We start from the raw sequence: 14,698 nt of genomic DNA on the forward strand, positions 1-14,698 counted from the left end.
GTAGGATGTCCCTCATTTCAGGGTGTGACATTTGATTACCTATTGTCATACACTAAAATGAGGGACATCTTATCCGAGATACTTCCCAAACATCCTAATGTGGTGATCCGTCACCCACTCAACCTCAACAACATCCTAGTCCATCCCTATACCACTCCCAATACCAACCCTATATGGAAGACTCAGGTCCAAAACCTGCACAATCACCCCACCCAGCAATTCCTATTCCAGTCCTGTCACCGGTTTATCCTACCCCATCAGGGGTCAGGCTACCTGTGACAGCAGCCATGTCATTTACCAGCCGTGCTGCAATCATTGTACAGCATTTCATATTGGTATGACTATTGACCAGCTGTCCACCAGGATGAATGGCCACCGCAAAACTATGGCCAAGAGCAAAGTAGACCACCCTTAAGCACAACATGCAGCTGAGCATAACAATCTTGATTTCAATGGCTGCTTCGCTGCCTGGGCCACCTGGACCCTCCCCTCTACCACCAGTTTTTCTGAAAAATGCAAATGTGGGTTATCTTTACAACACATTACCTGCTCCTGTAATTATCCCACCCTCAACCCACAGTAACATACTGTCACACATCCTCCACCCAACAGTTTCCATCCGTCTGTCGTATCATGTCCTCCCCATTCTCATTTCCTATCCTATTTATTTGCAGCAGTCTACTAATTCATCTGTCAGACTTTCCCTGGTCCTCTTCTTTCTTTGCTCCTTTTTTCCCACCTCCCTGCCCCACAAGCTCCTTACCTTGGAATTGTTGGCAGTCTAGTCCCTGCACATTCCACCAGACACCAATCCTATCTCTCCCCACCCATAAACTGCTATTCCTTCCCCTTCCCTGCCCCCTCCAGATTGCTACTTGCATCCCACATGAGAGTTGCACTCCAGTCCAAGAAGCTGGAGCTGGCAGTAGTGTGTGCGTGAGGTGTGCTTACTTGTGTGTGGATGGTTTGTGTCTCTCTGTGGCCAAAAGCTTTATGTAAGAGTCTTTTAATTGTGCTTGTCTGCAACTTGACATGTCTTCATGGTAAGAAGCAATCTGACATTTCTACATGGTAAGTAGGTACATTAAAATACAGCAGCCATATATACAAGTATAATCACAAAACACATTAAAAGAAATTACCTTGAGAATGCAGATAGCTTCCATCACCAATTTCACTCCTTTTGGAGGACTCTTCATTGTTTTTACGATAGTAATATCAGCTGCTGTTAGTGTGTTCAAAGCAGCCAGTGCTGCTTCGAGTATTGGCATTGCTTCAGCTAATCTGCTGTCACATTCATCTTTAATTTCTTGAGCTGCAGCTGCTTGCTGGTTTGCAACTTCTTCTTCAGCTTTCACCACTTTTTCAACCTAAATGCAGAATCTGGCATGATTGCATGAACAATTGTTTTGAACCCAGATAATCTTATACCTTTGAATGCACGAAATGCATTCCACACTGTTAAAAATGTCATTACAGTTTAATGGCATGGCCTTCTAATCAACTCATCAATCTTTTAAATCGGTTTTCTGTGAATTTACTGTCAATAGGTGTGTTGAAAAAATAACAGGAGAGAATTTTATTTATTACATGAATGCTACCCCATTCAAAATAGTTTATATTAGATATTATACATTTACTCCAGAACTCTCTCCCATCCATGAAAAACTTCAGGAACTCTTGGACTAATACAACATGAATACTTACAAAATTCCTATTACTTTTTGAACACACATTGTTTTGTAATTAGGTAAAACAGGAGACCTGAATTCCTCTTTAAAATGATCATATGAGAGCAAATCAGTAAATAAACAATGTAAAGAAAATTTATGAACTGGATGTTTAATATTACTAACTTCTCAGTTGATCAAGCCCAGAAAAGTTTGCATTAAAAAAAGACAAAAGTACTGAATAAACTTGTGAAAACAGGATCATTAAGAAAGAAAGACTCAAAACAATTCAAACATCATTGATGGGTAGAGCAATGTACTATATAATAAACCAGTATTATGAAGATCTTTGACCAATATGGTTTATGATACTATGTGGAATTACCAGTCCTATTCTTTTTTTCCTGTATTTTGTCCAAAAATTGCAAATCTAAAGCCAAAGAGATGAGCCTATGGGATCAATGTATTGAATGGAAATATTTATTTGAATTTCATGCTTTTCCAAGTTGTTTTGTAATACTTTGGAAGATTGCCTTTATTTTAATTTTAAAAGAAATTAATTATCCTATGAATTCCATTTGTTTTATTTTACCTAAATAGCATATATTTCATGCTTTACAGTATTTTCTTAATAAAATTTCTCATAACATTTTACTGCCTATTAAATCAAGAACCGTTAGAATTTTTGGAAATAAATCTCAATTTGCAATTAAAAAATCATTCATATGTACGACAATATAAAATGTTTGTCACATTGGCAATGCGGCACACATCCATAATTTTTACAAAATTCGACTTCAAAATTGTGTACAATAATATACAATTATTTTTATTTTTATAAATTTTACTAACATCAAAAAGCATATTTGCTTTGTGATTGTTTACTCTTGTATGCACAAAACTATATGCAAAACCTAATTTGACCAACTGCTGGTTCTAGAAAATCTAGAGTTTCATGTCATAATACACCATTTGTCATATATGCCAACAGGGGCTCGAGTGGTAAAGTCTTTCTCTAGACACTGAGTTGTAAGTTATTCATTGTGCTATGGACAGAATGTGCACAAAGTTTGAATTATTTACATTGGGAACCAGAAACAAATTTTATGTAAGTCAAATTTAAATTTGTTGTATAAAGAAAGATATACATATTTACTTTATTAATTTATTTATTTATTAGCAGTGTTGGGTTGGTTGGTTGGTTTGGGGGATTAAAGGGACCAGACTGCTACGGTCATCGGTCCCTTGGTCCAAGTACTAAAAAACACCCACAGAGAATAAAAAACGAGGAACAGAATAGAGCACAGACGACACGGAACAAGAGAAACTGAGACAAAGACCAGACAAAACGAACTAAAAGCACACAGAGTGTGACGGTGGTTGGCCGACCAGAGAAATAAAAAAGGAAAAGCCAACCACTTGAAACACATTAAAAAATCAGTGTAAAACCGGAGGCCAAAGGCCAGAATCAACACAAAACAATAAGATAAAAACAGAAACACTCATATTAAAGAATAAAAACCCCCTGCCCGAATAAAACATAAAACTAAGTCAGCCATAGCCGGGTCATCTGTTAAAAGGGCAGGGAGCGAGTCAGGCAGTGCGAACGACTGCCTGAGCGCAGCTAAAAACGGACACTCCAATAAAACATGAACCACGGATAAAACGGAGCCGCAGCGACATAGAGGCGCATCCTCACGGCGCAATAAGTGGCCGTGCGTAAGCCGAGTGTGCCCAATGCGCAGCCGGCAGAGGACAACAGACTCCTTGCGAGAGACCCGCAAGGAGGAGCGCCACACACCGGTAGCCCCCTTGATGGCCCGAAGTTTGTTGCGTGAAGGCAGGGCGCGCCATTCAGTGTCCCAAAGGTCCAGAATTTTGCGGCGTAGGAACGCTCGCAAATCTGTCTCCGGGAGGCCAACGTCCAGAGATGGTGCACTAGTTGCCTCTTTCGCCAGCCGGTCAACATTCTTGTTGCCGGGGATCCCAACATGGCCTGGGGTCCACACGAAGACCGCAGAGCGGCCGCAACGCGCAAGAGTCTGCAGGGACTCATGGATAGCCATCACCAGACGGGAACGAGGAAAACACTGGTCGAGTGCTCGTAAACTGCTCAGGGAATCGCTACAGATAACAAAGGACTCACCTGAGCAGGAGCGGATATACTCTAGGGCTCGAAAGATGGCAACCAGCTCAGCAGTGTAAACGCTGCAGCCAGCCGGCAAGGAACGTTGTTCGGAATGGTCCCCTAGAGTGAGCGCATACCCCACTCGACCAGCAACCATCGAGCCGTCGGTGTAAACAATGCCAGAGCCCTGATACGTAGCCAGGATGGAATAAAAGCAGCGGCGGAAGGCCTCTGGAGGGACTGAGTCCTTCGAGCCCTGTGCCAAGTCTAGCCGAAGGCAAGGGCGAGGAACGCACCACGGGGGTGTACGCAGAGGTGCCCGGAAAGGAGGTGGAACAGGGACAAGCCCAAGCCCGGAGAGAAGCTCCTTGACGCGTATGGCGATCGGACAACCCGACCGGGGCCGACGTTCCGGCAGACGGACGACTGACTGCGGGAACAGGAGACGATAGTTAGGATGCCCGGGCGAGCTTAGAACATGGGCAGCATAAGCGGCCAGCAAACGTTGGCGCCGGAACAGCAGTGGAGGGACACCTGCCTCCACGAGTAAGCTGTCCACAGGGCTGGTGCGGAAAGCACCAGTGGCAAGGCGTATCCCGCTGTGGAGAATTGGGTCCAGCACCCGCAACGCAGACGGGGATGCTGAGCCATATGCCAGGCACCCATAATCCAGACGGGACTGGATTAACGCCTGGTAGAGCCGTAACAGGGTAGAGTGGTCGGCTCCCCAGCGGGTGTGGCTCAAACATCGCAGTGCATTGAGATGCTGCCAACACGTCTGCTTGAGCTGCCGGAGATGAGGCAGCCAAGTCAACCGGGCATCGAAAACCACCCCCAAAAACCTGTGTGATTCCACCACCGAAAGAAGTTCGCCGTTAAGAGAAAGCTGCGGCTCCGGGTGGACAGTACGTCGCCGGCAGAAATGCATAACGCAGGTCTTGGCTGCCGAAAACTGAAACCCATGCGCTACAGCCCAAGACTGCGCCCTACGGATAGCGCCCTGTAGCTGATGTTCAACAGCTGCAATGCCGGGAGAGCTGTAATAAAGGCAGAAGTTGTCAGCATACAGGGAAGCGGAGACAGAGTTTCCCACGGCTGCAGCAAGACCGTTAATGGCTATTAAAAACAGACAGACACTTAAAACGGAACCCTGTGGCACACCGTTCTCCTGGACGTGGGAGGAACTATACGAGGCCGCGACTTGCACGCGGAAGGTTCGACACGACAGAAAATTGCGGATAAAAATTGGCAGAGGACCCCGAAGACCCCATCCATGAAGCGTAGAAAGAATGTGATGATGCCACGTCGTATCGTACGCCTTCCGCATGTCGAAAAAGACAGCGACCAGGTGCTGACGGCGGGAAAAGGCAGTACGGATGGCCGACTACAGGCTCACCAGATTGTCGGCGGCGGAGCGGCCTTTACGGAACCCACCCTGAGATGGAGCCAGAAGGCCCCGAGACTCCAGTACCCAATTCAAGTGCCGGCTCACCATCCGTTCAAGCAACTTGCAAAGAACATTGGTGAGGCTAATGGGACGGTAGCTGTCCACCTCCAGAGGGTTCTTTCCAGGTTTCAAAACGGGGATGACAATGCCTTCCCGCCATTGCGACGGAAACTCCCCCTCGACCCAAAGACGGTTGTAAAGATCGAGAAGGCACCGCTGGCAGTCCACTGTTGGGTTTACATGCCTCCCAAGCAGCACCTCAATGTATAAGTGGTATATGTTATGATCAAAATAAAATTATGTAAGGACATACAGAACACACACTGGCTGATAACAAATTACAATAACACATTACAGTAATGTGCAACAAATACAAGTCCTTTAGATTAATGAGGAGAGGGAGCTAATGAACAGCCCTAATACACTATTTTTGTGATATTTTTATAGCAATGGCATCAGTTATGAAAAGATTAAGGAATGTATAAATGTAGCACTATAGCCTAAGAGACTATGAGACAGTGAAAATGTTCTCTGCTGGAATACACTCAACTGTGTATCCAGATTACAATCACTTAGAAAGTCCATTCAGTTTTGTAAGTAGTTGTAATTTCTGAGATAAAAATAGCAGCGATACTAGTAGAAAATTGGTGTTTAAATTTGATAAGTCTCTTGTGCAAACTCACTTCCTAATGATGATATCACTTACATGAAAAGAATGGGTAATTAAAATCATTTTCTGACTTTTAGTTGTACGAGCAAGATGAGGAGTCTCTCAAGCTAATACTGCGGAGATGATGGGAAATAGCTGTAGCAGAAGTTCACTCCTGCTATAAAATATATTCCATTTGCCATATTACTTTTAGCAATGGCTACACCAGTTTTGTCTGACAAGTAATTGCTAACTCCCCAATGGATACTTTTAGCCTAAGGCTATGTCAGAATACATGGGAATTCACTGCGTAAGTGAGGCTCAAATCAGAAGACAACTCTTACAATAGAAATTTTTGTGACAAATGTTAGATGCCGTCTGCTGCACGTCCAAGATGTAAGACATGATCTTCTGTGGGCAGTGTAAATTAATGTACTGGGAGCCTTTATGTCACTGCAGTTGTTTACTTCTCCTTTGCATGTATACCTTTACTTTAACTTGAGAGATGTGGCTGGACACATTGAAATTTGATGATAAGAAAATTCCTCTTGTGTTATTTGCAAGGTGTTTCAATTATTCATCTTGTCTGACGTCATAGAGTGCTGATACCAAGATGATGCTCACCAAAGTTTCATATACTCAGAATTATTAGGTTTATTTCACTCCATACCATATTGGATTTCATCAAGGACCCCTGAACTTAGGTACTGTACATGTCACAATTTCTCATTCTGGCCAGCTACATACACTTGAATGGTTTAGTGTCTAGGGAGTCTAGCACAGAATTCCCTTCTGTTCAGTGACTGACTCTATTAGTTTTACTGTAACAACCTTTTTGATTCCAGTGAATTGATATGAATCCAATTGTCACCTTAGGCAGATTTTCATACTCTTTTCTTACAAATGGTTTATGCTTTATATTAATAAATTTGCAATTTTAATTGTTGTCACTTTTTGTTGCACAGGCAAATAATTACTGCAACTGTACTATTTGTAATTCTTAGAAATAGTTATACATATTGCTAAAGCTACTCTCTATAGAGCTAAATTGAAGCTGAGTAATTTAGGAATATTTCCCTAAGTAACTTATGAAATTAACTGTGAAACAAAGTGTGATAGGTACTGCTCAAGGTCAATATCAACACATTGTTCAGAAAACAAAACATTTATTATAATGACTAAAAATTAACGTTTGTAGGGGAAAGTCACTTGCAAATGTGATGTGACTTGGCGAAACAGAGGTGTGGGTAGGAATAATGGACACCAAATAGGGCACTCTTCATCCCAGAGTATACACCAGCACAACAATGATTTTTTCAATATGAAGGGTGAACCTAATCATCTCCCATAAAAATGGAAAGGACAAGGTCTGAGTGAAAGGCACAAGGTTATCATATGGGAGTATCAGCAATGATGGGCTGAGCTTGGAACTCAAGACAGTGATGACAAGGGCACTAACACTTGCCAACCAAATGTCTTGCTGTGCAAAACACGGAATTACACACAGGCTACTATGCAGCCCTATAGTAGGTGTGTGGACAGCATGGCATGAGTGAGTTTTAAACTTTATATTGAGTGAATGGGTATGAAATGCGTCACCACATGGCGTGCCCATCATGGTGTAGGTGTGGTGCTGAACTTATAAGACCTGAGCGTGGTGAAAGGCCACCACACAGATTCCCCCCATTCCTCCCCATGAGAATGGAGCTCTGATGGTGAGCAAGGTGGTAATGATGAAGGCTGGTACCAGTGAATTTGTGTGTTGTACCAGTGGTGAGGCCATGGTTAGTGGCATTGATGCTGCAGGTGTTGTTCATGTGGTGGATGCAGGTGCAGGATGTCAGGACGCTGGGAATAGGGTGGGCAGGGTAGCTGGTTTTCACTAGTGTCAGTCTGCAGTCTGCCGCATGACAGCAATCTGTGGTGAGGTACCAGCAGTGGGAACAACGATGAATAAGCAGGCGGCACATGGGGTCGAGGTTGCTGGACTGGGTCATCATGAGCCTGTGTCCAATGCCGTGTGTGCAGGGTTGGCAGGCACTGGAAGGGGCTGCCATTGTGGATCCATGGAGCCAAGGGCACTGCAGCATTGCTGGGTTTTTGCGAGAAGAGCATGTCACTCAGGTGGCCTTGTTCGACAGCTGTGCACATACTAGAGCAACAGTGACCCAACCATTACCATGCTGATTGGCATCATTGTTGCTAAGGGTAAATTTCAAAACTGCACCACAAAAGACTGGTGGCCCAAGCAGGATGACTTGTGCACCTACAAAGTTCTTGGTCTCAATAACAATATTGTCTATTACTTTATACACTATAGGGTGGGTACACCTTCTCCTCCTATAATAATGTGGCAGCTTCTGTGTGAGTGATCCAATGCTGTTGCTCGAGCGGCTGTATGAAGACTGATGCCTTCTTAACAAAATCATTACTTATACAGATGAAACTGTTGCACCCTTGAGCCCCCGCACCACAATGTACGCTTAGCGGTTCTCAGCTGATGCTACCAATCAGAAATTTTCTAAGTTCACTGCTTGTATGTTATCCCGGACGCACGCTGTAGTCTCTTTAGCAGCACGCGTCCCTGTGTGCTTGTCATGTTTGTAAACACAGAGAGATAAGTGGTTACATAATCACTGAGGTCAATGCTCACACAGGGTGCATCCCAGAGTGCCTCAGAGAGTTAAAACACTAAGAAGAATCGCTTCTCAGCTTTTTTTTTTTTTTTTTTTTTTGGAAAGATTAAGGAAAGGAAATAATTTATTTAATTTCCATAATAATGAGTGAGATCACTCACTGCTTTAATTTTTTTACAGTTGGCAACACCTTTGACCCACACTGACACAGATTCAGATTCATTTCTTTTATGGCGATTCCTGATCCTGAGAACCAAGGGATCGAAGACAGCAGTGGGAACAATGATGAATAAGCTGGCAGCACAAGGGGTGCAAGTTGCTGGACAGGTTCGGCATGAGCCTATGTCCAATGCTGTGTGTGCAGGGTTGGCAGGCACTGGGAGGGGCTACCATTGTGGATCCATGGAGCGAAGTGCACTGCAGCATTGTTGGGTGGTTGCGAGAAGTGCCTGTCACTTAGGTGGCCCTGTTCAACAGTTGAAAATGCACACACAGAATACTGTGAGCAGGAATTGATGGTGCCACTGGGCTGAGGATGGACAATCACAGGTCTGGGGCATGGCACTGAGAATTTGTGAAATAACGCTTCTGTGGAAGTAGTGGGTGCTGCAATGTGGTGTGGCAGCATTACTGGCTGTTGGCAGCAGTGGAGGCAAAATCTGTGCATCAGGCATAGGCTGCAGGAGAGGCAGAGGGCTGGGAGCATGAGTATTGTCAGCATGGGGGATGCTGGTGCCTGTGTTGTTGATGACCGTTGCATCGGGGATGGTGCCAGTGTAGCATGGTGGGTTTCTCTCAGTCTCATTGTGTATGCCAGAGTCTCAGGGTCTTTGGTAACAGGTATACTTGGTATGACGTGAGCAGTGGAACTGGCAGAGGTAGTGATGATGCCACTGGAGATGCTGACTTCAGCAGTGGTGTGTTCCTGCAGGGTTTCGATGGAGATGGTAGTTGGGTTGGGAATTGGGAAATTGGGCAGCATATAGACAGGATTCAGCCTTTTGATCAAAACACTGGTAGGGGTGCTGTGAAGATGCATGGTTGTTGTTGGAGTCCCACTTCAGGACCATGTGGTGGCGGAGTAGTGTGGACAAAGGAGGGACTGGTGAACATCAGTGTGCAGCATAACATGAGTGCATGGAATGAGGTCACTGTAAATGAATGCCTGGCATTCACTGTAGTGCTGGGAGGGGTGGACCACAGGTGAGCCATGCAGACCTGCAAAGTGTCACAGAGGTCCCCTTGTGAGTGACGTGGAGGCTTAGAAGTATCAGCAGCAGGGCAAAAGTCCACATGCTGTTGTGACAGACAAGGGCTGCCTAGAATGTGAAATGGAACCATTCCACCATGCCATTGGCAGATGGATGGTAGCTCAATGTCAGGTGCACATCAGTTCTGCAGAGATCTGTTAGCACGCAAAAAAGAGCAGATGTGTAAATTGGCACCTGTGATCTGTTATGACATGGCATGGGCAGCCAAAATGGGCACCCACGTGGAGATGAAGGCAATGCCTACCATGGTGGCGGTGGTGATGTTGGGTATTGGCACTGCTTCAGGCCAGTGGTTGAACCTGTCCAGTATGGTGAGGAGGTAGTGCCAGCTGTCAGAGGAAGGTACGAGGCTCACAATGCCTACTTGAACATGGGCAAAGCAATGCCTGACCTCTGTGAAGGTGGCATGTACATGGCGGTCAACTATGGTGCACTGACAGGCAATGCAGGTGTGACAAACTTGCAGTATTCTCCAGCACTAATATTTGAGTTACTCAGTAAATCTCTGGAGTACATTAATAAGCAAGAGATATTCACATCCATAAATTGTTGTTTCTGTTTAGTTCAAGAGGAGTCAAGATCTATTATACTCTGTGATTTATTTGTACTTAACTGGTGTTTAGTAAAATCTGTGTTGTTGAAGAATCAGACTTACAGAATTTTTACTCACCATCATCTTCTCTTTCTACAATACTGTTTTGTATTTGTTTCCCTTGTATAGCCCTTCTATGTATTATTTCCACTTTTCAGCTTTTGCTTCTTTGCTTGGTTCTGGCTTGCCATCTAAGTGTCTGATAGTCATACTGCATCATCTTTTCTCAAGAAATTATATTTGAAATTAGTCCCACCTATAAACTAAGCTCCTTGCCCTAACTTGGCTCGATAAGATTGTAAGCAGATGTCCACAGCATAATGTTCAGGAGCTATGCTGCCTCCTCACCTCATTTCTTTGCAGTACGGTTCACACCTTAGAGGTTAGAGACTCACCCCTTCATTTTCTATGGACCCTCTTGTACTTATGTACTCCAGTTCACCACACATATCACCCAGCTTATCAAAGACATTAGTAAAGAAACTCTTGCTATGTATTACTGATGTCTAACTGCTGTTTACCTTTTTGTCTCCAAGGAACGATTGCAAAAACAATTAGTGATGGTCAAGAGCATGAGTAAAGACTTTAAAAAGTTAACAGACAATAACATCACAAAGAACTTACACTTTGCGAGCAATCTCCTACAGTGCCTCAATTGATCTAGTATTACATTTTATCTTGCAACTTAATACATACACAATCTCTTTCCTCCCAAACCATTTGCTCTCTTTTCTCACCTCAGCAGATTTTTTTTAAACGTTTGGTTTAAAAAATTTGCAATTTAAAACCTTCTTTCTGTAACTACATCTGCTTTTACATGAAAGTAAGCGTGTTTTGTGCATCTGATTATACTCCAGTGAAAATAGTGAACCAGATTTTATGGAACTTTAATGAATGATTTTGTGATGCCTTCAGCTGTAATTTTCTTTATCTGATGTGCAACTGTACAATTTCAGCCTTAGGCCATTTTCAGGTATCTAAAAGGTTGCATTAATATCATCTATGAAAATAGGAACAAGTCATACCCAAAGGTATACCAAGAGGACCATAACTTACTTTATGAATGATTCATTAATGGTATATTATGCCCTGTATGTCTTTACTCCTAAGATTATATTTAACTGTAGTAAAATAAACTGGAAACAGTTTTTCGTTATTTTAGGAGCATCATTACTTTTGAGCAGTTGTTGCAGAGTTCTTATTGTAAGATTGATGTTTCTAACATAAATACACTAGATAGCTTATGTGGTGGAAGAATTTGAAATTGGCATCCATCTACCAACTGGACAGAGTTTTGAATGAACAAAAAGAGTTGTGAAATGGAAAATTCCTACACCAGTTCCACGATGAAGCATTATAGAACTGCTGAATACATAATCATCACTATATTAAATAATAAATATGACTATACTGCCAAAGACCACACATCATAAAACAGATCATGAAAGGCTGTACTTAATTTTCATGGTTTTCAGTAATATTTCATTAGACTACTGTGATCTCTGTAACAACTGTTCAAAAATGGCATGCTCCCACAATAAGAGAACTAGTATTTCAAAGTTATTTCGTGGAAATTACATGCAAACATATTCACACCAATTGTGAACAATAATTAAATATATTCAAGAATGAAGACATACATAGTTAAAGTAACACATTTTTGTAAAATAATTATAATCTTCCTAGTGTATGAAAATTAAAAGCATTGACTTTAGCTAAGAGCTTTGCAACAACTGCTCAACTGCTCCCGAGAAATTGAAAAACTATTTCGAGTTTAGTTTATGACAGTTATATGCAGTCATAAAAGCAAAGACATACATGGCTTAATATACCATTAACAAGTCCTCTATAAAGTAAGTTATAATACTCCTGGTGTATCTTGTGATATGACTTGTTCCAATGTTAAATTCATAAGTGATATTACTGTACCCAATGTAAAATGCTTCTGTTTTACATACTTCAAAATGGTTTATGTCTGAAATTGTACAATTGTATGTCAAATAAAGAAAATAGCAGCTAAAGGCTTCACAAAATTATTTAGAAAAGCCATTTCAACTGCAGACTACCTTCAAATGAAGATTAATGGAAATTTGTGATTAAAGTTATGGTGAAAGTATCCTCCCCATGAGCAAATCTTTCATTTTTTTTCACTCTTCAAAGTTCTAATGCTACACAAATTTTACTTCATTTGATAATAACATGATTTTTTAAATGACATGAACCACTTTGTATGGGAGATAGCTACGGTGATCTAGCGGACACCAAACCTGGAGGTCCTCATTGTGATCCCTTCTGCACAGCTCAAAATCAAATCAGCTTGGTATCAAATTAGGACTCAGGGATCTTTCCCAGGGATAAAATACAGTCAGGGTGCTGGTCCCCACCCTGCTCCTCATATTGGGGTAGTGAAGCATTCATGTAATCTTCTACTAGTTAGGCCAGTAATCTAATAACAGATTGCATACCATAGACCTTTTCCTTAATTTGTAGTGGAGAATGAAAAGAGGGTAAATAAACAAAAAGCACATCAAAATCTGAAAGAATTTTTGCAACAAAGAACAAGAATTAAAAAAAAAACTATTGTGCATCTATAAATGAAGACAACAGAAGGAATCTGTAAAAAAGCAAATGGATTTTAGAATCCATTAGAATCTTAAATCCCGAACATATGTAAAACTGATATTAAGTTGGTGATGGTGGAATGTATCCAAATGGAACAGGCCGTGAAGCAGTCACTGAAATGAAGAACATCGTGTTGGGCAGTGTGCTTCACAAGTGGGTGGTCTAGCTGTTTCATTGCCACAGTTTGTCAGTGACCATTCATGTCGACAGACAGCTTGTTGGCAACCATGCCCATGTAGAATGCAGCATAGTGGTATCAGCTTAGCTTGTAGATCACATGACTGGTTTCACAGGTAGCCCTGTCTTTGATAGGACAGGTGACGCTTGCGACTGGGCTGGAGTAGGTGGTAGTGGAAATATGTATGATCTACTGCAGGGATATGAGTCATGAGCCAAAGGACTGGGAGCAGGGGTTGTGTAGGATAAGAAAAGGATATTGTGTAGGTTCAGTGGGTGGCAGAATACCACTGTGGGAGGGGTGGGAAGGATAGTGGGTAGGACATTTCTTGTTTCATGGCATGTTTTCTCCAGTCAGGGATGGTACTAAGTCATAAGGGGAAAGTTCCTCTGTGACCAGATGGTGGGACTTTGGAAGGTGGTGAGTGACTGGAGAGATGAGGCAAGGGACATCTCTTTATGTATAAGGTTGGGAGGGTAATTATGATCTGCGAAGGCCTCAGTGAGATCCTTGGTATAGTTCAAGAGGGGCTTCTCATCATTATAGATGTGATGGCCATGGGTGACTAGAATGTATGGAAGGGGATTCTTGGTATGGAATGAGTGGCAGCCGTCATAGTGGAGGTATTGTTGGTGGTCAGTAGGTTTGATACGGATGGAGGTACTGATGAAGCCACTTTTGCTGTGGAGATCAGCAACACAGAAGGTGGCTTGTTGGGCTGAGGAGGACAAGGTGAAGGGAATAGGAGAGAAGATGTTGAAGTTCTGGAGGAATGTGGATAGGGTGTCCTCCAGGACACAAATGTGTCATCAATGAATATGAACCAAATGAGGCACCAGATTCGGGGCGGTTAGAAAGATTCCTCTAGATGGCTCACAAATGGGTTGGCATAGGATGGTGCAATTCTGGTGCTGATAGCCATATGACAGATCTGTTTGTAGGTGATGACTTCAAAGATAAGTAATAGTGGATGAGAATATTGTTGGTCATGGTGACTAGGAAGGAGGTTGATGGTATTGAATCTGACAGGTGTTGGGAAAGGTAACAGTTCAATAGCAACAAGGTCATGGGCATTAGGGGTGTTATTGCAAAAGGGAGGTGGCATCAATAGTGACAAGCAGGATATCATACAGTAAAGGAACAGAAACTGTGGACAGTCGGTAAAGGAAATGGTTGGTTTCTTTTTTATAGGAGGGTAGGTTGCACATAACAGACTGAAGGTGTTGGTCTATGAGAGCAGAGATTCTGTCAGTGGGGGTACAGTAAACAGCCACAATGGGGCATCCTTGGTGGTTGGGTTTATGGACTTTAGGAAGAATGTAGAAGGTAGGAGGCCAGGGAATGGTAGGGGTGAAGAGAGAGATGGACTCCAGGGAGAGATTCTGGAATGGGTCTAAGGGTTTGAGAAGACTGGAGATCCTGCTGGATTTCTGGAACTGGATCACTGTCACAGGGTTTGAATGTGGATCGATCTCACAGCCAGCAAAGTCCTTCTGCCAGGTAAT

General features: G+C 42.8%; 1 protein-coding gene across 1 annotated transcript in view; it reads right to left on the reverse strand.

Annotated features, from left to right (window-relative positions):
• LOC126456873 (dynein axonemal heavy chain 7-like) overlaps positions 1-14,698 on the reverse strand; it is a 783,013-nt gene that overhangs the window by 362,703 nt on the left and 405,612 nt on the right. The window contains 1 exon segment of the mRNA XM_050092694.1: positions 1,143-1,370. Within this exon segment, the coding sequence (XP_049948651.1) occupies positions 1,143-1,370 (228 nt within the window).

The sequence above is a fragment of the Schistocerca serialis genome, chromosome 2 (assembly GCF_023864345.2).
Source record: "Schistocerca serialis cubense isolate TAMUIC-IGC-003099 chromosome 2, iqSchSeri2.2, whole genome shotgun sequence".
Classification (NCBI taxonomy): Eukaryota; Metazoa; Arthropoda; class Insecta; order Orthoptera; family Acrididae; genus Schistocerca; species Schistocerca serialis.